Here is a 22,500-nt window from a genome sequence, read left to right as displayed (position 1 = left end):
GTAAATGCAAAAAACCTGCTTTGAAGCAGAGGTATCTTCTGCAGGATTCCCTTATTGGGATATGCAGGTATGCCTCTTAAGTCTAGAGTTACTAACCAAGCATTCCTGCCTAGCATAGGCAGTAGCTGTTGTAAAGTCAGCATTTTGACTTTTGGAATGTCCAGGTAAGTCTTCAGAATCGATAAGTCCAGTACTGGACACCAAGAATAGTCTTTTCTGGGTACCAGGAAAAGTCTTGAATAAAAACCTTGTCCTTTTTCCTTTTCTGGTACCGGCTGAATAGCCCCCGTATCCATGAGGGACATGACTTGCTTCTGGGCCTCTGCCCAATGGTTTCGTCTCAGATCCGACCATCCATTTGGAATTTGCAGAGTATGGAAATTAAATCTGTTCCCCTGGGATACTAAGTTTAATACTCACCTCTCCTGGGTAATTAACTGCCAATTTTGAGCATGAAGTGCTAGTTTCCCCCCAAGGGGGCTGCCAAAAGTTAAGTGCTTAGTGCTGGTAGAGGAAAGTCATGGAGACTGCTTACTGTAGGGTTGTGCTTTGTTTCCTCCAGATTTGGAGGTGGAGGCACCCCATTGCTTTGATCTGTAAGAACCCTGTGATTGGGCAAATCCAGCCGCTCAAAGGGCTCCAGATACCAGAGTGGCTCAGTTGGACACAGGAAAGGACCAATTTTAGTAGGCCAGTGCCTACTGAACCTGGGTGGCTGCACTTGCAAGCAATCGCTTACAGTTTGCATAGATTTAGCTTTGTCTTCCATTTTCTTTAAAATCTTCTGCCTTACCAAAAAAAGAGCATCATGCTGCAAAGGTGCATCCAACAATTTAGCTTTAACATGGTCAGGTAGATTTTGCTCCTTGAGCCAGGCATGCCTTCTAATCACAGATCCAGTAACAGCGGCCCTACAAGAGGCCACCAAGGAATCAAAACCACATTGCAAAGTATGCTTTCCAACCTGCTCTGCTGAATGCAATAATTCCCGTAACTATTTTCCACACAATCAAAAATCAACATTTTCTGTTTCAGTAAGCCCATAACATGCTGTCGATATTTAAGCACATGAAACTGGCAGTTTAAAGCCCTAATTGCCAAGGTTGCAGACCTATAAACCTTCTTGCCCCATTTATTCAGTGCCCTGGAATCTCTATCAGAGGGGGTAGGATTTTTGGCTGTAGTGGCCTTTACACCCTTAGGACCCTGAGATATAGTCTCAGGAGCAGCAGGATTTTTGAAGAGAAATTTGTGGGAGTCAGGAACCCTGTAATATCTGTATGGCTTACTAGGGACTGGAGGCAGGGAATCCGGAGCCATGCTTGATTCCGAAAACACAATGTCTAATACAGGAGGTATTGCCAAAGGCCTATGCTGAGGAAGGAAATCCCCAAGCCTCTTTGATTCAGGGAAGTCCTGACTCTCCCAGTGAAAATGTTACCTTAAAGTATGCAGAGTCTCACCAAAAAAGAGAGATCCTCAGGAGGAGATGCAGATGGGATGGATTCCTCTGCATCAGAATCCTCATAGGGTGGAACAGAAAATTCCTGATCAGAAGAAATGAAACCTGATCTGAAGATTCAGTCAGTGGCCTTGCCTATGCCTCTTAGCAGGGGGGGGTGAGGTTGGGAACACCTAATCAAGGTAATTAAATCCTCAGCCATTTTGATCATCTGTTTTTTAGGCATAGGGGCCTGAGCACATGGCTCATGCGTCAGTTTTTTAGACATAGAAATTGTTTTTGACCTTGTTTTTGTTGCTAGTGTCGGTTTAATATAAAAATGTTGAGGCCTGAAAACACCCTCAGAAGCTAATGCCTGCTCAGCAGCTCCGGACCCATCCAAGGGAGAGACATCCGCGGGTTCAAGACTGAGAATCTCGCGGCATACCGGACTTGGAATAGGTCTCTGTAGAGGCCTGTGACTCAAAAGTAGCGGGTATCAGGGGCTGAGAAAGCGCCTTACTGAGTACCGGTGAACCAGCGACTGGCTTAGAAACTTCGTCGTCTGTTTTGGACCTTGACAGTCCGTCTTTTTCCTTGCGTTTATGAACTCCGGTACTCCGATTGCTAACAGAAGACATTTCAGGGCATTAACATCTTGGACCAAAATATTTAGAAGCAAAAATATACAGACGCTTAATAGTGCGTTGGTTAAATCTAGAGCAAAAATGACAGCAAGGCACGTTATGATCAGGATCTAGGCAAGGAATACAGTACAAATGAAAATCCTTATGAGGTATTTGCTTCCCACAAGTAATGCAATTATTAACTTTTACTGACATCGGTAAGGAGCAAGAAAGTTTCCCCAAAAGCGTACTTGGCTTTAGTTTGAAGACTGGGTCTGAAACTCGAATACGAAAATTTCAGGAGTCAGACTACCGGCATTTGCTTACTGCTTCGGCCACTACTTGGCAAGAAAGACTTAATAAAATGGCGTCTGCTGCATGTTTTATACCCCTGATGACCTGACATCATGGAAGAGGAGACAGCAAGTTCAGGCCGACTGAGGGCAACCTGCCAGCAGATTACCCAAATGTAATGACTGCAACAGTGAAACACTAAGAATATCTCCAGGTTGCAGCTTCCAGAATGTCCCTGGTAGGGACTCCCCTGAGAAATGCTGTGGAGGTGGAAGTAGCCCTAGTGGAATGTGGTCTGATCCCCCGTGGGATAGGTTTTCCATGGTGCTTGTAGCAGAAATGGATGCAGTGTGCTATCCATTTGGAAATGGTTTGTTTTGAAATGGGCTTGCCCTCTACCCCTGTAGTAAAGCTGACTAGTACCTAGTCAGATTTTCTGAAAGGTTTAGTCCTGTCCAGGTAGAACCTGAGCTGTCTGTGCACGTCCAAGGAATGCAGGATCCTTTACCCTTTATTCTGAGGATTAGGAAAAAAGATTGCCAAATGGATTGGTTTAGAGCCACAGTGGATACCACCTTAAGCATAAAGGACGGGTTAATCCTGAGGGAAACCCTGTCGGCATGGAAAATAATGAAGGGTTCCACAGCAAATAGTACCTGTAACTCATTTTTGCTGAAGTTATGGCCAACAGCAAGGCTGTTTTCCAAGAGAGGAATTTTAACTCTGCTGAAGCAGCAGGTTCAAAGGGGGGAAGCGTGAGCTTTTCCAGTACAAAGTTAAGGTCCCAGGCAGGGGGTGAGAGCTCTCCTAGGGGGCCTTAAGTCGCAAGTCCATCTGAGGAACTGTTTTGATGAGAGGGTGAGAAAAAAAGAGGTGGTTCAGTATTATGAGCAGAGATGGCAAAGGCATGAATCTTAATGGAGAAGGATAGGCCTCTGGAGTAGCTCTTATAGGTAATCCAGGATTAGAGTTGAGGGCACTGCTGTGTCCTTTCCTTGAGACGGATTCCAAGAATATCTTTTCCACTATTCAGCATAGGATTTCCTAGTACTAGGCCTTCTGGCTCCAAGAATGACGTCCAGCACCTGTTTGCTGAGGATTTGTGGTGTATTCAGGGGATAAGCCAGGCTACAAGGTTTAGGGTTTGCAACTGTGAATGCAAAATCTGTCCCTCCTGCTGAGACAGCAAGGTAGGAGTCGTGAAGATGCCAGGGTGGCACTGTTAGACTGCGTAACAGTGGGTACCAGCACTGGCGTGGCAAGTCTGGGGCAATAAGAATTGCCTTTGGCCTGTCCGGTTTGATCTTGAGTAGTACTTTTGAGAGGAAGAGCAGAGGGGGAAGGCATACATTGAGAGGTTTTCCCATTTAAAAGGATAGGGGATCCACCTTCCAGGCCCTGCTGTGAGGATTTCTGGTACAGAATTTGCTCAACTAGTGGTTCTTGGTGGGAGGCAAAGAGGTCCACCTCTGGTGTCCCCCACCTCTGGATCAGAAGGTTGAAGGTGTTGGGCTCCAATTTCTACTCGTGGGTCTAGGAGATTTCTGCTCAAGTCTGCCCGTGAATTTTGTTTGCCTGGCAGGAATTGAGCTTGTAGATGCACTCAGTTGCTCAAGGCTGTGCTCCACAGGACCATGAATAACCTGCAGAGTGGGTAAGAATGGGTTCCCCCCTTCTTGTTTATGTACGACAACTGTGGTGTTTGATTATCAGCAGCTGTCCTGGAAGGATTAGGTATTTGAAGGCTGTCAGAGCATTCTGTACAGCTAGCATCTCTTTTTGATTGATGTGCAGGACACTTTGGCCTGGGCTCCAGTGGCCCTGAATGCATTTGCCTGTCATGTGAGCCCCCCATGAATAGTCTGTGGAGTCTGTAGTCAGGCTTTGGGCAGCGAAGGGTTGAGTGAAAGGCAGCCCCTTCTTGTGGTTGCATGTTTCTGCCCACCAAAGGAACTCTGCCCATAGACAAGGTATGACTGGAATGATCGTTTCCAGGTCCTGAGAATGTTGGCACCAAAGACCAAGTACCATTGAAGTTTCCTCATATGCAGTCTTGCAAATGGAATTAGCAATACAAGAGGCCATGAACCCTAGGGCTTTCAGTATTTTCCTTGCAGATAGCTGGGTTTCTGGTGGCCAGTTGTTTGAAGTAGTTGGTCAGACAGACCTGTTTTTGTGAAGTGAGAAATGCCATCTGGGAAGTTGTATCCATGCTTGCTCCCAGGAATACAATCTTGACTGGGCACCAGTTGTGATTGTTTTTTTTCGTTGATGGTGTACCCCAATGAAGTGAGAAGGCTTTTTACAAATGCCAGGTGCAGAAGCAGCAGTTCCTGACTGTCCGCCTGAATCAGGCAATCGTCCAAGTATTGGAAACTTTGGATATTTCTCTGCCTGCAATATGCAATGGCCGGAGACAGGCACTTTGTGAACACTCTGGGTGCAGTAGATAAGCCAAAGGGAAGTGCAGAGAACAAATAGTGCATAGAGCCTGCCCTGAAGCACAGATAGTTCCTGCATGACTCCCTTATGGGGATGTACAGATGAGTTTCTTTTAAGTCTAGACTGACTAACCAGGCATCCTTGGCTAGCACAGGGAGAAGCTGTTGCAGAATAAGCATCTTGAATTTTGGGACCATCAGAAAGGTGTTGAAAATTGACCGATCCAGTACTGGGAGCCAAGAGCCCTCTTTTCTGGGCACCAGGAGAAGTCCGGAGTAGAAACCCTGCCCCCTTTGTTCTACTCAACAGGTTGAAAAGCTGATAATGAGCAGGGAAAGCACCTGCTTTTGAGTCTCTGCCCACTGGTTTGGAGGAAGGTCTGGAAACCCGCTTGGGGTTGGCATTGAGTGGAAGCAGAATATGTACCCAGGAATACAATGTTTAGGACCCATCGGTCCAGAGTAATGGACATGCAGTCTTTTGCATGAAGGGTGGGTTTTCCTCCTAGGGGGCACAAGTAACTGGGCAGGGCTGGGAAGGATAAATGAAAAGTCATTGTGAACTTTTTCCATAAGGGGGCGGCTTACCACTCCCTGTTTTTGAGGTGGGAGTACTCCATTGTTTAGATCCCTGCATACCATGAGACTTGGTCTTGGTGGCCTGTTTCCCCTAGGTTTGGCTTGAAGGCCAGCTTTTAGAAGGCCAATGCCTACTGAATCTAGGTAGCTGCACTTGTAAGGATTCTTTAACAGTTTGTATAGATTTCGCTTTTTCCTTCCATCCTTTTAAGAACTTCTGCTTTGGTACCAAACAAACGGTGCTGATTTAAAGGAGCATCTAGTAATTTTGATTGGACATGATCTGGCAAGGTTTGTTCCTTCAGCCAAGCATGCCTTCTCAGTACAGACCCTGTGACTGCAGCCCTGCAAGATGCTTCAAGGGCATCAAAACCACACTGCAAAGTATGCTTACTAACCTGGTTTGCAGAATACATCAGCTCTTGTAAATCTTTATTTTCTGCACAATCTTGAAATAACACCATTTTTTGTTTAATTATTTCCATATGAAACTGGCAATTCAATACCCTGATGGCAAGAGTTGCAGAGGTATATACCTTCTTACTAAGTCTGTCTAAAGCTCTGGAATCCCTGTTTGAAGGGGTAGGGGTTTTGGCTGTAGTAGCCTTAATGCCTATAGGTCCCTGGGAAATGGTCTCTGGATCACCAGTAGGATTCCTAGAGAGAAATTTGTGAGAATCAGGTGGGTAGTAAAGTGTCTGGAGTAAGACTGGATTCCATGAAGACGTCTACAATATCCAGGACAGGGGGGTATAGCTAGAGGTCTGTGCTGAGGCAACTCTAAAAATTCTGAGTCCCTTTTTGGACAGAGAACAGTCCTGGCATTCCCAGCAGAAATGCTCTTAAAAGTATGCAAAGTTTCACCAAAAGAAAAATCCTCTGGAGGGGAGGCAGAGGGAATGGATTCCTCTTCATCTGAATCCTCAGATTGATAAGGGTATGCCCTGGCAATCAAGAAGGGTCAGAGTAATCGAACTCCTGGTCTGGAGAATCAGAATGAAACAATTCTTTGCCTTTTAGAAGGGGAAGGCTGGCTTCCCCTAATTGGGGTAAATAAGGTCTTCATCTATGCCAAGCATTTGTTTTTGTGGCATGGGAGCTTGAGCATGCACTTTGGTAGATTTTCTAGGCATGGTGCATACTCTGGGCCTGAGTAACTCTGTAGTTTTAGCTAAAACCGAAGCTGTCTGTTTAATGCAAACATTGGTAAGTCAGAATACAACCTCAGAAGCCGGTGCCTGCACAGCGGCTCTGGACCCATCAAAGGTAGAAACATCTGCAGGTTCCATAGTCAAAGAAACATCTCACGGTATTCCGGACTCAAATGGGTCTCAGCAGAGGCCTGCAAATTTGTAGAAGCGGGCATCAGGGGCTGCAAAGGCATTTCATAGAGTACCGGTGGACTGGCGACTAGCTTAACAGAAGAGTAGTCGGCAGTTTTGGACCTATGCAGTCTGTCTCGGTCTTTACTTTTTTTGGAAGCTCGGTAGTCTGATGGCTTATCAAAGCCATTTCGGAATATGGAGAAAGACAGCGAAAAAAATTAGAAAAAGAGCCTAATGACGAATAGTTCGGGCGTTAAACAAGGCACAAAACTGACAGTGAGGGACATCGTGGTCTGGGCCTTAACAGCTGACACGGTAAGAATGAAAATCTGAGGCATTTCCTTTCCACAGGCAAGACTATTGTTAACGTTTTCTGATACTGGTTAGAGCAAGAAAAAAAAAAGAATCCCCAGCGGGGTACTTAGCTTTAGAAGATTTCAGGTTTGAAGCTAGAAAAATGAAAATTTCAGGTAGCGGCCAACCAGCACTTGCAAACTGCTTCGGGCTCCTTCCTTGGCAAGAAAGACTTGTGTAATGGCGTCGGCTGCCTGTTTTATACCCCTGATGACCTGACGCCATGGAAGAAGCGACAACATCCGCAGAAATCCCAAGACTCTGGTTATCTGCCTGCAGGTAACCCTCAGTCGGCCCGGATACCAAAGTGTGAGGACTGCAACAGTGAAACACAAAGAACATCAGGTACACATTTCCAGAAGCAGCTCTCTGCATAAAGTGCAATTTTCCTTAAGAGCGCACAGACCACCATCAGTCTGGGGCCAGTTTCTCCTGCTTTCTCCAGATCCTGCATAAGACTCCCCACTCGCACAGCTAGAGTGTTGAGATTTCAGCTGAGTGTCCAAGCCAAGGTCTCTACCACCCTCTGTCCAACCAGTGCTTCATGTCCCTGCCCAAGTAGCTGACACACAGATTTCATTTACACACACCCACACCTGGGAAACGCTGGCACAGACTTACTAGTTATGCCCCCTTCTACACAGACTATATGGTAGTTACGACTGCCAAACACTCCTGCCAGCTACATTAAGGCTCTTCCAAGGGTACCCAAAATACTGAGTGAAATATCAATACAAATGGTAGTTTGACCAAAAGCAAGGCCATTAGGAGTGACCTACAATGTCACCAAATATATTTCAGTTCTGAGAGTTCTTGCATATCTACTAACAACCACAATTACATTTTAAAATGTATGTAATATATTTAATAGAAAAATAAAAACATGAAAATACCAAGTATATATTCACAGTGAGTTCAAAACCACAGGAAATATTTAAAACACTGCAGGACGGGCTCAACGAAAAAAAATATCTAAACTAAATTTCACTATATTCCTGACTAAGTTACTATACCCAAATACCTTATTTAATACAGCAAGGCAGATTATGTGGTGAATATTTCTTCTTGTCAGGTCCAAGACAGAATACAGAATGCTCAGACTTCTCAAAATACCTAAACTATTACTGCTGGGATAGCTTGCAGAATGACATCACTTCTTGTCACCTGATTTCTAGTTCCCAGGCAAAACCCCCATTGTTGGGAACTAGCAGGACTCAATTACCTACCTGTAAAAATACACAAGCACCTGCCAAAGATCTGAGCAAAAGCCCTTTGTGTAAGTCATAAAACTGCATACCTCTATGCTTCCAGAGTAGTGATCAGTTCACCCCAAAGACAATACAGAAAGCTTCTTACTACAGACAGTCTCTGGCTCTCTTGAGACTGAGATTGCATCTTTATGGCCTAGCCTATAAAGTAATTTAAATTTCAGATATTTTTCTAAAATCTGCTGGAATTAGGTTAACCCTCCATTTCCTCTGTTAAAACATACACATTTAAAACATTTACAATAGTGCATGTAAATTTCTTTTCTATCCAGTAAGGCAAACGGTGCATACATTTCAAACACAAGCACTTTACAAATACCTTTTCAACACAAACGTCAGTACAAATCACTTTGATATACACATGACATACAGTTCTAATGCACTGATACAAGATGTTGGTGTTACAAATCAGTTTGAAATTCAGAAATGACAAAATTATTTACAAAATTCCAGCTACCTGTGCTGGCAGTACCAACTTTTATCACAGGATGCTCCGGAGAAGTGTCAGAAGAGATTACTATACCCTGCTGGGTGGTAGAGACTGGTTTGGGCTGGCTGTTCCGTGGGCTGGCTGTCCCAATGGCACAGCTGATTGAGGTTCTGGCTGCAGAGTCAAATGGAATTCTGCCGTCGGATCCAAAGAGGGCAGAGAAATCTCAACTCTGGCAACAGAGAACTTATTAGTTATGTACTTACCATAACTTGGCATCTGTGTTGTGCTCTTCTCATTCAGCTTCACATATGGGTGTCTGATCCGATCCACGGATTCAACTGCCACCTCCCACAGACTTCAGCTTCCAGGCTCAAACTCCTCCCCTACCCATAACCCTCTGCCTCATGCACAACCTCCCCAGATCCAGTTTGCTGCCCCAATAAGCATAGGTTCATAGGTAGGTAACTAGGCAATCGGCCCAAGGGCTTACGTAAGCCTAGCCAACAAGGTTCCCTGGCTTGCGCCACCCAAGAAAGTTATTTTCCTGTGCCACTGTCGAGCAGAGACACAGAAGTGATCCCTGGGGTGTATTTCCTATTTCCCATCCACTCAAGATTTTTCTTGAAGAGTGCTAATGAAGAACTTTGCCTGACATAGATGGGTAGCCTGTTCCAGAGTATGGGAAGTCTCTGGGACAGGAATATATCACTCCAGCATGTCCTGTTTATTGTGGTGACAAAGGTCCCTAGAGTGTGTAGCTCGAAGCGGATTGGGATTTCTTTAGGTGCAGCATATCCAACAGCTCTGGGATTGGTACAGCTTTATATGTTAGGCAGAGATCTCCTCGGAGTAGGCAATATGCTACGGAATAAAGCTGTAGTTTTTTGAGATGGTCAATGTAGGGCATTTGTTTGAGGCCAGTAATCCACTTTGTGAGGTACTTCTGTGGCCTATCCAGCTGCTGCAGATGTCTTGTGAGGTACATTTCAAAAGGGGCATTGTACTCTATAATGGGTCTAATGAGTGTCGAGTAAAGGGGAACAATTACCTCTTTTCCTGGATGAGAACCCTTTTATGATGAGGTGTGCCACGTAGAAGGACTGACTACCGTGGCGATGTGTATCAAAGGAGAGACTACTGTCCACCCGAGTCCCAAGGTCTCTTATCACACATTCAGTGTTAAGTAGATTGCTGCCTATGTGGTAGTTCATGGGTATAGAGTTTTTGCCAAAGGGGATGACACTGCACGTTTTGGCATTAAGCTTGAGGTCATGGCTCTGACACCAGGCATCTTTCTCAGTGAGGCCCTTCTGTAGGATATCCACATCATCTGGGGACTTTACTATGGCTCCTAGTTTGCAGTCATCTGCGAACTTCGTTAGCCAGAGGCCTTCTGTGTTAGCCTGTACTTCAGAGAAGGAGATACCAAACAGGAGAGGTCCAGGACTGAACCCTGTGGTACTCCACTTTTCACTGGTTTGAGGTCAGATTTGGAGTCTTTTACAGTGTGGGTTCTGTCAGTGAGACACTTGGCAACCCATCTTGTGATGTAGGGATTTATACCTAGCTTAGTGAGTCTAGCTATTCCAGAATAGGTAATGGTGTCAAAAGCCTTGGCGAGGTCAAGATAGGCTGTCTGAACCACCTTACCCTCATCTACGGCTTTGGTGACTGCCTCAAAGAAGTTGATCAGGTTCAGGAGGCATGATCTGCCTTTCACAAACTCGAACTGGGTGGGATACAGACTTTGGAGGTTACCAATGTCTTTTGTTTAGGAGTTCCATGATGATACGTTCCATGGCCTTGGAGACCAGGCTCGTCAGGCTAATAGGGCTATAGTTCCCGGGATCAGTGGTGGCTCCCCCTTTGTGGAGTGGGATAACCATGTGCCATTCAGTGGGCACAAAGCCTGATGTGAGGCTGTTATTGAACATGGTGCTTAAGTGGGGAGCCAGTTCGTCCTGAAGTTCATGTAAAATGTAGCCTGGGATGTTGTCCCGTCCCATGGATGCTGTGTTTTTGGCTTTAGAGAGAGTGCAGCTTTTACCTGCGTAGTTGTGATTACAGGGACTCTGCATTCGTCCTGTATAGATATGGGCCCTTTGGGGGGGGGGGGGGGTAAAGTTAGCACTGAACCTATCTGCTAGGATGCTAGCAATATCAGTTGGTTCTGTAATTTTCGTGCCGTTGTGCTGCAACTCAGAACAGATCTGGTTGTTGCCATAGAGATTCTTGACATAGCTATAGAATGCTTTGTGGTTGTCCTTAGAATTAGTGGCAATTTTATTTTCGTAGCTAGCTTTGGAGGATCTTATAAGGGATCTCAGCTCCTTACTGAGGCTGACCAGGGAGCTCCTCCAATCATGGGATTTTACTCTCTTTTGCAACAGTTTCTTCCATCTATTGTACAGTTTATGGCAGGGGACCACCAGATTGGCTTCCTTTTTCTGGAGGATAGCGTCTTGGTTCTGTTTGGGATAGCACGATCCATGCACTCGTGTAAGTACTTAAGAGTGCATTTGTGCAGGATTCAGCAGCTGTTACTGTATTGTCCATCTGCATGGGTGTCATGAAGTTCACCACTTCTGTCTTAAGAAGCATGAAGTTGGTTTGGAGAAATTTTTTACCGTGGTTTCCTTAATGGGCATGGGGGCGGGATGTGGATATCAAGGGTGATTAGCTTATGGTTGGATCTGACCAACAAGTTGACTTCAGGTGTGGAACACTGGTCACTCATGTTGGTAATGACTAGGTCTAGGATACTGTTGTCCCTCATGGGGGTGTGGATAAGTTGATCCAGGGCACTGGAGTTAATGAATTCCAGAAAGTGGTGAGCTAAGGAGTTGGTACAAGTAGTTTTCCCAGTTAATGGTGGGGTAGTTAAAGTCGCCCATTATTAGGGTGTTTGGGTGAACCCCAATATTTTCCAATACATCAAGAAAAGAGTAGTGGGAATCCTGGGGCATGGTGGGGGATCTGTATCAAGCTACAATTTGGACTGCAGTTTTGCCCAGAGTTAGTTGCACTTGGATAATCTTGGATGCATTATGCTGAGCAACTAGCCTGGAGGTGTGGATATCCTTAATGAATATGGACACACCTCCGTCTTTGGTGTTTCGGTCCAGGTTACATGGCCGAAAGTGTGGTACGAGTTATAGCCTGGTAGTGCAGGGGTGCTCTCTGGAGCCTTGAACCAGGTCTCAGTCACTGCATAGATATCGATGTTCTCCATTTTAAGGAGTGCCTTGAGTGAGTGCATTTTGAGATTTAGACTTCTAGCATTGAGTAGCATTACCCTCAGTTTTTGCTTGCTTGTTCCTGTTACGGTGGTGAATTTGTCATTTGAACCTTGCCTAAAAAAGGCACTATAGGGGCGGCAAGAGCCTTAGTTAGTATCCGGAATCCCAGGGACGAAAGGTGCAGGCCATCTGTGTCAAAGCATCGTGGTCTGTCGACCATGTCATCCCAAGCAGACAGATACTGGATTCCCTCAGAATGACACCAGAAGCTTAACCAATTGTTAAAGTCAATCATTTTGTCCTTGTCCTGTGGTATTCTGGGTGATGGCAGAATAGGAAAGAAAAGACAACAGAGAGCTCAACCTGGAACCAAAGGTCTAACAGAGGCAGTTTCAGATCCTCTAGAACCACATCTAATTTGGAGGGGGATGGCTAGGTGGGAAGGTGCAGCAGAATGAGAAGACCACACAGACATACCAAGTTATGATAAGTACACAACTAATAAAATCAGATGTTGTCCTCCTCACTCTACTTCACGTATGGGTCAGAGTCCCCAGCTACATTTCTTGGCCGGCCTCAAGAAAGGATATGCCACAGCACCGATGAACCAAAGAACATTCTGCTCCTGGACACATCTAATTTACAGTGTCACAAAAGTATGAGAGTTAGACCAAGTGGCTACAGCACAAATTTCATTGATGGGAATCCTAGACGAAAAAGCAGCTGATGCAGCAATGGGCCTTGTTGAATGAGCTTTTGGAAGACCAAGCAACTGCCATTCATTCTTTTCATAAACAAAAGGAAATACAACTAGTAATCCATTTTACTACTGTCACTTTTGAAATAGCTTGGCCCTTACAATTATGAGAAAAAGAAACCGCTATTACAATCTTCTAAACTGCTTTGTCCCATGCAGGTTGAAATTGAGCTGCCTGTGAACATCTAGGAAATGTAAAAGGTATTCCCTTCTGTTAGAGTATAGTTAGGAAAGAACACCAGTAAGTGAACGCATTTAGGGATAGCCATCTTTGGCATGAAAGGTTAGTACGAAGGGAAACCCTATCCTTGTGAAAAATAATGTAGGGATGCTTGGAAGAAAGCTTTCAACTCGGATACCCTTTTAGCTTAAGTAATGGCAACAAGAAAAGCTGATTTCCATGACAAAAACTTCGTCACAATCCTTAGCTGGTTCAAAGGGACTCTGGGTGAAAGATGGTAGAACAGGAGAGAGTCAAATTCCATGAAGAAGGATCTTTAATAGGAGGCCTCAGTAGAAAAACACCTTTCATGAAGGTTTTACATGGCCTAGCAGAAGCAACAGACCCTGAAGGTAATCCTGAATGGAAGTTGGAAATGACCACAGAGTGGACTTTCACGGTCGCAAAATTAAAACCCTGCTTGTATAAAGATTCCACAAAATGACAGAATACAGGGAATCGCAGCTGAAGAGATTGTGATTGTTGACCACCCAAATTGAAAACCATTTCCACTTATTCTTGTACACTTTCTTAGCAGACGCTTTCTGAAAGACCAAGAGGACAGCTTTGACCGGTGAGAAGAACCTGGACCCTCTAGCAATGGCAGGAACTAGAGAAACCATGCAGTTAAGTGTGTATGGAGAGCAGAGTGGAATATTAACATCGGGTGAGAAAGGAGATCTGGTCTGGGTTCTAGCATAAATCAAGGAAGCTTGAGATGAGACCAGAGGAAGGGGAACCACACCTGATGAGGGCAAAAAGGGGGTAATGAGGATAACAGTGCACTTCAACTGCTTGGCTTTCTGGAGAAATCTTGGTATCAAAAGGAAGAGGATAGGCATATAGGAGTCCCGGAGGCCAATCGTGGACCACAGCATCCCTCAGGGAATCCCCTAAAGGGGAAATTGGAGTGAAGAAACTGCTACATTTGCTGTTGTAAGGAGACAGAGGTCACAGCAGGAAAGACCCCAACAGTCTAATATTTTGTTCACTACTGACTGAGGGACCACTCATGAGGCATCAGAATGGACCTACTGAGCCTGTCTGCCAACACACTGGATTTCCCCGGTACATGTGTTGCAAGCAGAAAGCGGTACATGTGTTGCAAGCAGAAAGCGGTTTGAAGAGATCACCCATTCCCACACCCTCATGGACTCTCTGCAGAGGGTACAAATGAGTTCCTCCTTGTACTATACTACTGATATCTCTGAGTGAATACCAAGTCCCTGGAGGGAGAACATACTAAAATGCTTGCAATGACAAAAGGACAGCTCTCATCTCCAAGATGTTGATATGCAGACTGGTCTCTTATTGGGAGTTCATATGCCTTGGACCATCTTCCCCCCATCCTAGATAGGAAGGGCCCGTGGTCACAGTGGCTAAAGGTACGGTAAGAGAAAGTCCTGCAGATCAGACCTGCCCAAATCCACCACTGCAGACGAGTCTGACAGGAGCAGATATGGGCTGATGTAGAATAGACAGACAGCATCCATTGGAGAATGCGCATACAGTACCTGGCTAGCAGAATCAAAAGAATGGCAGCTGCCATAGATCCCAGAGCTCTTACAATCAACCTGGCTGGAGGAGATGGCAGACTCAGAATGGCTTGAACTTCAGATTTCAACATGTCACTGAGATGTTGTGGCAAAGCAACTTCAACATGTCGCTGAGATGTTGTGGCAAAGCAACTATTAGAAGCGTTTAGTTGTACTCCAATGAAGTCAAAGGTCTGAACCATCACTGGTTGCAACTTGTCCAAATTTATAGTAATGCCTAGAAAGTAAGACAGCAACTAAAGATAATCTCCGGCCACACAAAGCAGACACTGAGTGGGGGCAGTCAGGAGCCAATCGTCCAAATATTGGAATACTTGAAACACTTGGTCACAGATGAGCTGCAACCACTGTCATACACTTGGTAAATGCGGGGGGGGGGTTGTGGCGAGTCCAAAGGGCAGGGCTCAAAACTGAAGTCACTGGCTCCCAGGCAGAAGTGCAGAGGACTTCAGGAGCACCTATATTTTTATGGGATAGTACACATCACTGTAGACCACAGAGCACATCCAGTCGTCCTTCCTCAGCAACGGCAGCACAGACTGAACAGTCACCATCCAAAACTTGGTCTTCTACACATACAAGTTGAGATTGCTTAGATTCATTTTCTTTGGCATCAAAAAAAACAGCAGCAAGTTCCAGACCCTTTCTGATTGGCTGGGACCTCTTGGATGACTTATCTGCAGCAATACAGCGATTTCGGTAGCCATCACCTCCCTTTGACTGGGTGGAATGTCGGGGAGCCTCTTCAGTACATTTGGAGGAGGAAGAGAAAAGGGAATGTGGTAGCATCTGGAAATAATGACCCACAACCAAGCATATCTTGTGATTTGGGCCCAGGCATTTAAGTGCAGAGAAAAACTATCCCCAACTGCCTACAGAGTAGGAGAGTCAGGCAGGGCCTCAGAAGCAGTGCTAGGGCTGGTCAGGAAAGAATTCCTTAGAACCCTGGTTCTGTGGGCCCCCTCTACCTTTAGGGCAGCATCTCCCATTGTAGCCTCCTCTGCTTCTGGAGGAGGCCTCTCATGTTTGGTCAGGAAAAAAAAGAGCACTGACTTACTGAACTAAGTTTTTAGCCCACTTTGATTCCTAGAAGTGGTTCATTGAGGGGTAGAAAACTTGATCCCCACAGCAGTCTTACCTTCCTGCTCACTGCAGGTCAGTGTGTCCTTAACAGATGGTCCCCAACAGCTAGGAACCATCGAGAGGCATTGGCAAAAGATGCCTTAAAGGGCTCCACAAAATCCCAGTGTGTCACCCAAGTAGAGCAATGCATCGCGATCCAGATGCCGGCTGCTCTAGAGTCCTCCACTGAGTGGGAAATGGGACTCATGGAGGAGTTCACTATAGAAGAGTGGTTAGCTTGGGGGAAATTTTATCTAACTCCTTATGCATACACTCCAGAGCATCAGAGTTCCTTGACCAAGTCTCTCTGAAGGAGACTAACATGTGCCAGGTAATTGAGTGCCCTCAGTGAAAAAGCAGCTGAGGCATAAATGCTTTTCCCAAATCTGTCTATCGGTCTGGACTCCCTGTTCAGCATATGGACACTATAGCTCTGCTGGGCGAGCTCGTAACAGCTGACACCACCATAGTGTCAACTGGAATACCTTTACTCCAGAAAGTGCTGTCCTCTGGGGGGGGGGGGGTACAAGGACTTTATCTGGACATTTAGGAACTGGTTCTATGGTGTCCGGCTCCTTCCAAGCTCAATAGGCTACAAGGTCTACAAGACCGTCCACTGGGGAAACTACCCAAGATGTAGATGGTCCAATTCCGAAGGCCTCCAAGAACAGATTCCTCACAAGAGGGGGTTGTCAAGACCAGCCATCTTTAAAACTTCAAGAATTGTAGGATGTCTGTAAATGAGACATCTGGTGGCATTTTAAGGAGACCCCTCTCATCCTCTGCGAGGGACTCAATAGGGGAGTCCACATGCCTCCTTTTGCACTTACTCTTCCGTATCTCCTCAATGGGATACTCAGGAGAGGAGTCAGAGGAAGGGGCCACCTTTGGTGGAACAGGCTGGAGGTCCTTCACGATAGGCTGACCCTGGGCAGAAATGTTAGATCCAATGCCCTGATCCACAGTGTATACACAGGGTACTGCTGAAGTCGAAAGGTCTAGCATTCTTCCGAAAGAGAAAACCTTTTCTAACACCCGAAAAGCCAAGGATCCCAGGGAGATAGAGGAAGATGGAGGCAGCTCACCAGAACTCCGGCAATAGAACCAGACCAGTGCTGTCGAAGACCGAAGCTCCAAAGGGAAGGCACTGATCTGAGAACACTGAAGCACAACTCCCCTCAGGCCCGGACACAACAGAAATCCAGGATGCATTCTGATCCAACTTTGGAGCAGAGGCACGCAATGTAACAAACTGAGTATAGGAAGCAAAGGCCCTCTGATCCAACCACGAATACCTTGAGAGACTATCCTGGGGATCCAAAACCGAAATCCAGATCACAGAAGGAGAAAGGCACAGATAGGGCAAGCTCAGATCCATGGGGGCACAAAGCAGAAAGAATCCCCATCTGAATGTGGGCCTTTATTATACATCAGACCATTTTGTTCACGTCAAGGTAAAGACTCAGACAGGATTTAGAGGAAGTAATTGAAGACTGGCGAGAAGGACTATCTGTAGGACCTTAGATGGCATTGTTGGAGAAAATCGAAGTGACTGATATCCCTGGAGAAAGATTGCAGATCCAAAGGCCTACTGATCCTAAGTGGACTATCCACATCCAGAGACTTAGGATTCAAAGACTCAGCTGAAGTGGAGGGCTCACTCGGAGCTAAGTCAATCCGATGGAGCCAACATAGGCCTTTGCACAGACACAGTCTTTTCCAAAAGTATCAGAGCCTTGACAGGTGGCTCTGAAGAGTGCCTCAGCTCCTTGAGGCGCATTTTCTTCACCTTGGAGCTGAGCGAATGCTTGGAAGGAGGTTGAGCCCCTGGAGAAGCAGGCAAATGACCCTTAGGTTTCTCCTTTCCTGTATCGAGGGTTGAACCCCTCACGAATGTTGCAAGGGTACTCCAGATAAGCTAACCCTAAGCAGTATACACAGCAATTGTGAGCATGAGTGCAGAATCTTTCTATTGCACTTAAACTCCTCTTGAAACCAGTTGCCTTCTCCTTACTAGACAAGAAAAGTAACAAAGAACTATCAGACTGTCCAACTACTACGAACTACGCTGCTGGACAAAAAAGCTATTAGAACTATTAAAACTAATAAAACTATTAAAAGGGTTAAAACTAGAGACTTTTTAATTTTGTTTTTAAGAGAAAGAGGAGCCAAAGCCCGAAAAAAGAAAAAGGAAAGAGCCTAATACACCTCAAAAACTAGATAAGAGAGGAGAAGACTAGACTATCAAGGCTAACTAGGGAGAAAAAAAAAAAAAAAAAAAAGATTGCACAACAAAAAGTGCAAAAATCTCTTCAATAAGACCAAAGACTTAACTGAATCTGGTAATCACACCTGGGCCCACAGGCAGCAAACGAGATTTGAAGAGGTTGGGCTTGAGGCAGAGAGCTATGGATAATGGAGGTGTTTGACCCTGAAAGCCAGTGTGTGGGAGGTGGCAGAGTTGGAGCCAAGGATTAGATCAAGACCCATACTTGAAGCAGAATGAGAAGGACATCAGATGCTCTTTCTGCTACCTCGAATGCAGAAATGCCTTGGAGAAAAATGTCAGATGGATCAGACAAGACTTGCCTATGAAGAGCTGGCATCCTCCACCCCAAAGGCAAACTATTTGGGGAAGGAGCCTGAGCCAAACTGTCTAGTGCTGAATCTCTTGAGGAGCAGCGATAGCTCCAACAGCTTCAGAGTCTACACTGACAGCCCAGAGCCAGACCTCTCAGACACACCACTGAAGTCTAAGCTGCCGGCATCTTCAGATCTAAACCAGATGACTGCGGACTTATGGATCAAATGGCTCCAAACCAAAATAGTCTGATTGGAGAAGGAGCCAAAAAAGGAGGGAGGATGTAAAGGAGCTAATAAAGGAGGGAGGATGTACTGACAAGGGTCTCCAGACCCGATGGGGTGGGAGTTGGTAGAACTCCCATTTTATTTTGAATTCCAAGGAACTTCACCCGGTCCACATCAGATTCTGTCAGACTCTTTGAATACTGTCAAGAATGCAGTCTTGGCAAACGTTTCAAAAAGGGAGAGGGAAACCAAGAAGGAATAGGATCTGGTAGAAGTTCAGGTGACTAGATCAGAGCAGACTTTTCCAATCCAGGTCTTGGATACAAAGCAGTCAGATATGACATTTTCGCTGCTTTTACTGGAAGTTCAAATAATCGGAGACAGACAAGTAGACTGATCCAGAGATATTTCTTGATTCTTTAGAATCTCCCTTTTTATCAACTTGTTGGGGGTTCGAGTCCCAGCGGCTGTCAAAGCAGGTTTAGAGGGCAGCAAACCTCTCAGAATTAACTTCTCTGTCAAGGCCTGTGAATTGACCGCCTTACATATTCTCAATCCTAATCCAGGTGAGATGGGCCTAAGCAAACAGACGCAGCACTTAAATTTGGAATTTTCTGGCCGCAGGCTATGCACTTTGAAACCTGAAGGTTTCTCAGACATAAGTAAAGCTAAAAGAAAAGAATTAATTTAAAAAAAAAAAAAAAAAAAAAAGGAAAACAGAAATGAGAAAATTACCACCAATGGTAACAAGAGTATTGAGTACAAAAGGAAATATCGACAATGGTACCTTAAATACTCAAAAAGGAGTATAAAGATTTTTCCTTTAAAGATATAAGCAGAGAGTAAATATATGAAATAATCTTAACTTAAAGGAACAGAATAAACACTCGCTTGATAGTAACCAGTGACCACGTCCTTACGCTAAGATGGCAAAGGAGAGCCAAGGTAGGCTAGGCGACTAGGGCATTATGGGTAAAGGGAGGAGAAAGTTTCAGAATTCTACGAGCTGGAAGAAACCAAACAGTTGACAAATAAAAAATAAACCAGATCCTGATTTTGGAACTTGGGATAGAAAATCTCATTCAACTCCAGTGGTTGCCATAAAAGCAAGACCCCCTACCCAGTTGCAACAGCCCTCACAAAAAGAGGATGCAAGTTGGCCCCCCTTGCCACAGAATTACTGTGATACGATTCTGCATAACTTTTGATCACTGTGCATTCGTTCAGCTCTCCTATGCCAGTATTAACCTTAGCCAAATCTGTACATTACAGAGCCAATTAGAACAGTATCATATCTGTCAGTTTTATGCAAACTGTCAAAACTGTGCTATGCCTCTAAGCTGACAGATGAACAAAAGTATTTTCAACTCAAGTAAAATTAATACATTATTTTGATCAGGAAAAAACTCAAAATGGACTACTCACACAAGGCATCACTAAGATCGAAGTCTTGACCTAGAAAGAAGTAAAAAAAAAAAAAAAAAGGACTTGAGTGAAGCCTGAGAATTCACAAAACACAAAAATCCACAGTCTAGTGAAGCCTGAGAATTCACAAAACACAAAAATCCACAGTCTAGTGTTATGGTGATAACAGTTTACATTTTTTGCACTGTATGGATACTGGTCACCTTACATTCAGTGGCAGTAGCATTACTCCTCAGAAATAATCCCCTCCCCAAAAAATGTAAGTAATATCAACTAAACAGCTACAAATTTATCACATTATAAATGCATTATTTACTCAAACCTAAATGCAAATCAAGTTTACCTTAACACATATGTACCAACAGAAAATATTCAAACCATTTTTAACTTGACTAAAATCAAACAGTTGCACATATAGTAAAATATCAAGGCGTCCTTTTCAGAAGGATACTGCATTTTTCACAGAATACTGCAGTAACTGTGACAGTAAGCAAATAAATGCAACAATGTCCTCCAAGTACTTTAACATTTCAATTACCAGGTGGAAGAGATCAGACCCATATTACCAAATGAGGAATATAAAAAGGTTGAAACAGATCAGTACCACAGTTTTATGTGCTGACAGATATTCATGGAAAGCAAAGTGCAGGCCTTTACAAAGGTAGAAACATACAACCACTAGTAGAGATGCAGACCTTACAACCCCGTAGTACCCAAAGCTGCTCAAAATGACACCTTGCACACAAGCCAAAAAAAAAAGAATGTATAGGAAAACGAAATATTGCATGAAAGCACACCCTCCTACTGAAAATAAAAAGGTATTCATGAAGGATGTCCAAATTACAGCAAAGCATACATTTCAAATGTACAAGAAAAACTCCAGACAGATATTAATATTCAAAGTGTCAAAAGAAGCCAGAACATTTACAAGAATAACTGCACAGGGCAAAATTACTAATGTTCAGTCTCACTGGTGACAATAGAGGCAATGCTGAAGCTACCCACAGTGGCAGCCTAACAAAGGGAGTTAAATGATGCCAACTGGGAAGGGAAAGGTTTCATAAATTGCTTGTTCTGAGCATGAATAATGAAATTAGGAAAGTTATCAAACCCTAGCATCAGCGAAGAAGACTGAGGGATTTAACACCAAAATAATTGTGGGATTTCACACCTGCAACCATCTACACACACTATAACCAAAAAATACAGTGTGTGCAGAATAAGCAAAGGACCTCAACTATTTCAATAAAACCTTAATACAGAAAAAAAGTTTAGCAAATGCTTTCACCATTATGAAACAAGGATTTTAGAGCTTTGAGTATTTCCTTTCATACAAGCAACAAATAAGCTAATCATCATGAATTAAACAATGCCCAAGAGTTCATAGAATATAAATCTGAATCATATAAAAAGCAATTTAAATGAGTTTTTAAACTAGAGAATTTAAAGTTGTACCATATCGTACAACAAACAGCATAATCAAATAAAAGGTACTTAGGATTATGTTTAACTTCCCTTCAAAGCTCAGTAGCCCTTATCTTTAAAACTGGAATAAAGGAAATATTTTCATTGATGCCAGGGATACCGGCATCTAATCTCAGCTGCTACACAAATTTCTTATATCCCACTCTATTTTCCCAATTTCTTACACAAGGATCACCACTTTGTCAAGTATACCAATGTGAACCCACAAAAGTTTGTGCAAAACAGGGAGTGTTTATACATGGCTTTGTTGGTATACATCAGTCAATCCCAAGAGAAACTAGCTTGACAAATTACATAAGAGGTTCAACAAATGCAAACGCTGAAAATCTTCAGACTGAAATGACTGCAACCAAGTCAGTCTTCCATAGCTGGAACTTGTTATGGCAAAGCAAATTAATCTAACCAGCCCTACATTAACTTGAACAATAAACAAATTCCAAGGAGGCAGTAAGTCATGCAATGAAAGCCTCAAAAGATGCACTTCAAGAATGCCTGAGAGACATTCAAAGACACCAAGTAGAAACCATCTTGATCTCGATATCTGGAAATAGCAACACACTGGTGTTTTACAAATAAGGTCAAATCCAAGTCAAAAATAGTAAGTAGATGGTCCAGGACAGGAGGAAATTGAACAGAAAAGGGAGGTAGAGAGAACACTACTTGGACTTGATTACTAGCAACCGGAATTGCAAAAACCAGGCTGCAGAGCCTCAGTGAATGCCAGGACGAGACTTGTCCAATGCGTCTCACAGCAAGTAAAAAGTACAGTTGTGTACACTTACCATAAATGTAGATGTTAGAGTGTATTCACTGCTACAGTCATCACATTTGGGATATCTGCTTGCAGTAGCAGTCAGCTGGCCTGATTACCAAAGTCTGGGTCCTGCGTCGGTTGCGGTCTCATCTAATGTGACATCAGGTAGTCAGGGGAATAAAGCATGCAGCAGACACCATTACATCAGTTTTTCGTGCCCCCATAATGGGGGGGGGGGGGAGAGAACACGTGTATATACAGATATATATATATATATATATATATATATATATATATACACACACACACACACACACACACACATATACATACATACATACATACACACATATATATATATATATATATATAT

At 44.1% G+C, this 22,500-nt stretch overlaps 1 protein-coding gene across 4 annotated transcripts in view; it reads right to left on the bottom strand.

Moving 5' to 3' along the window:
- Positions 1–22,500, bottom strand: part of CD99 (CD99 molecule (Xg blood group)) — an 809,645-nt gene that overhangs the window by 668,181 nt on the left and 118,964 nt on the right. For all 4 annotated transcript variants that reach the window (XM_044072520.1, XM_044072519.1, XM_044072522.1 and 1 more), the window contains one exon: positions 19,889–19,918. In XM_044072520.1, the coding sequence (XP_043928455.1) occupies positions 19,889–19,918 (30 nt within the window). The remainder of the gene's footprint in view (positions 1–19,888; positions 19,919–22,500) is intronic.

Source organism: Protopterus annectens, chromosome 5.part0 (assembly GCF_019279795.1).
Source record: "Protopterus annectens isolate FY-2018-M chromosome 5.part0, PAN1.0, whole genome shotgun sequence".
Taxonomy (NCBI): domain Eukaryota; kingdom Metazoa; phylum Chordata; order Ceratodontiformes; family Protopteridae; genus Protopterus; species Protopterus annectens.
The sequence above is the reverse complement of the archived record's forward strand: the minus strand, read 5'-3'. Positions and strand labels throughout refer to the sequence as shown.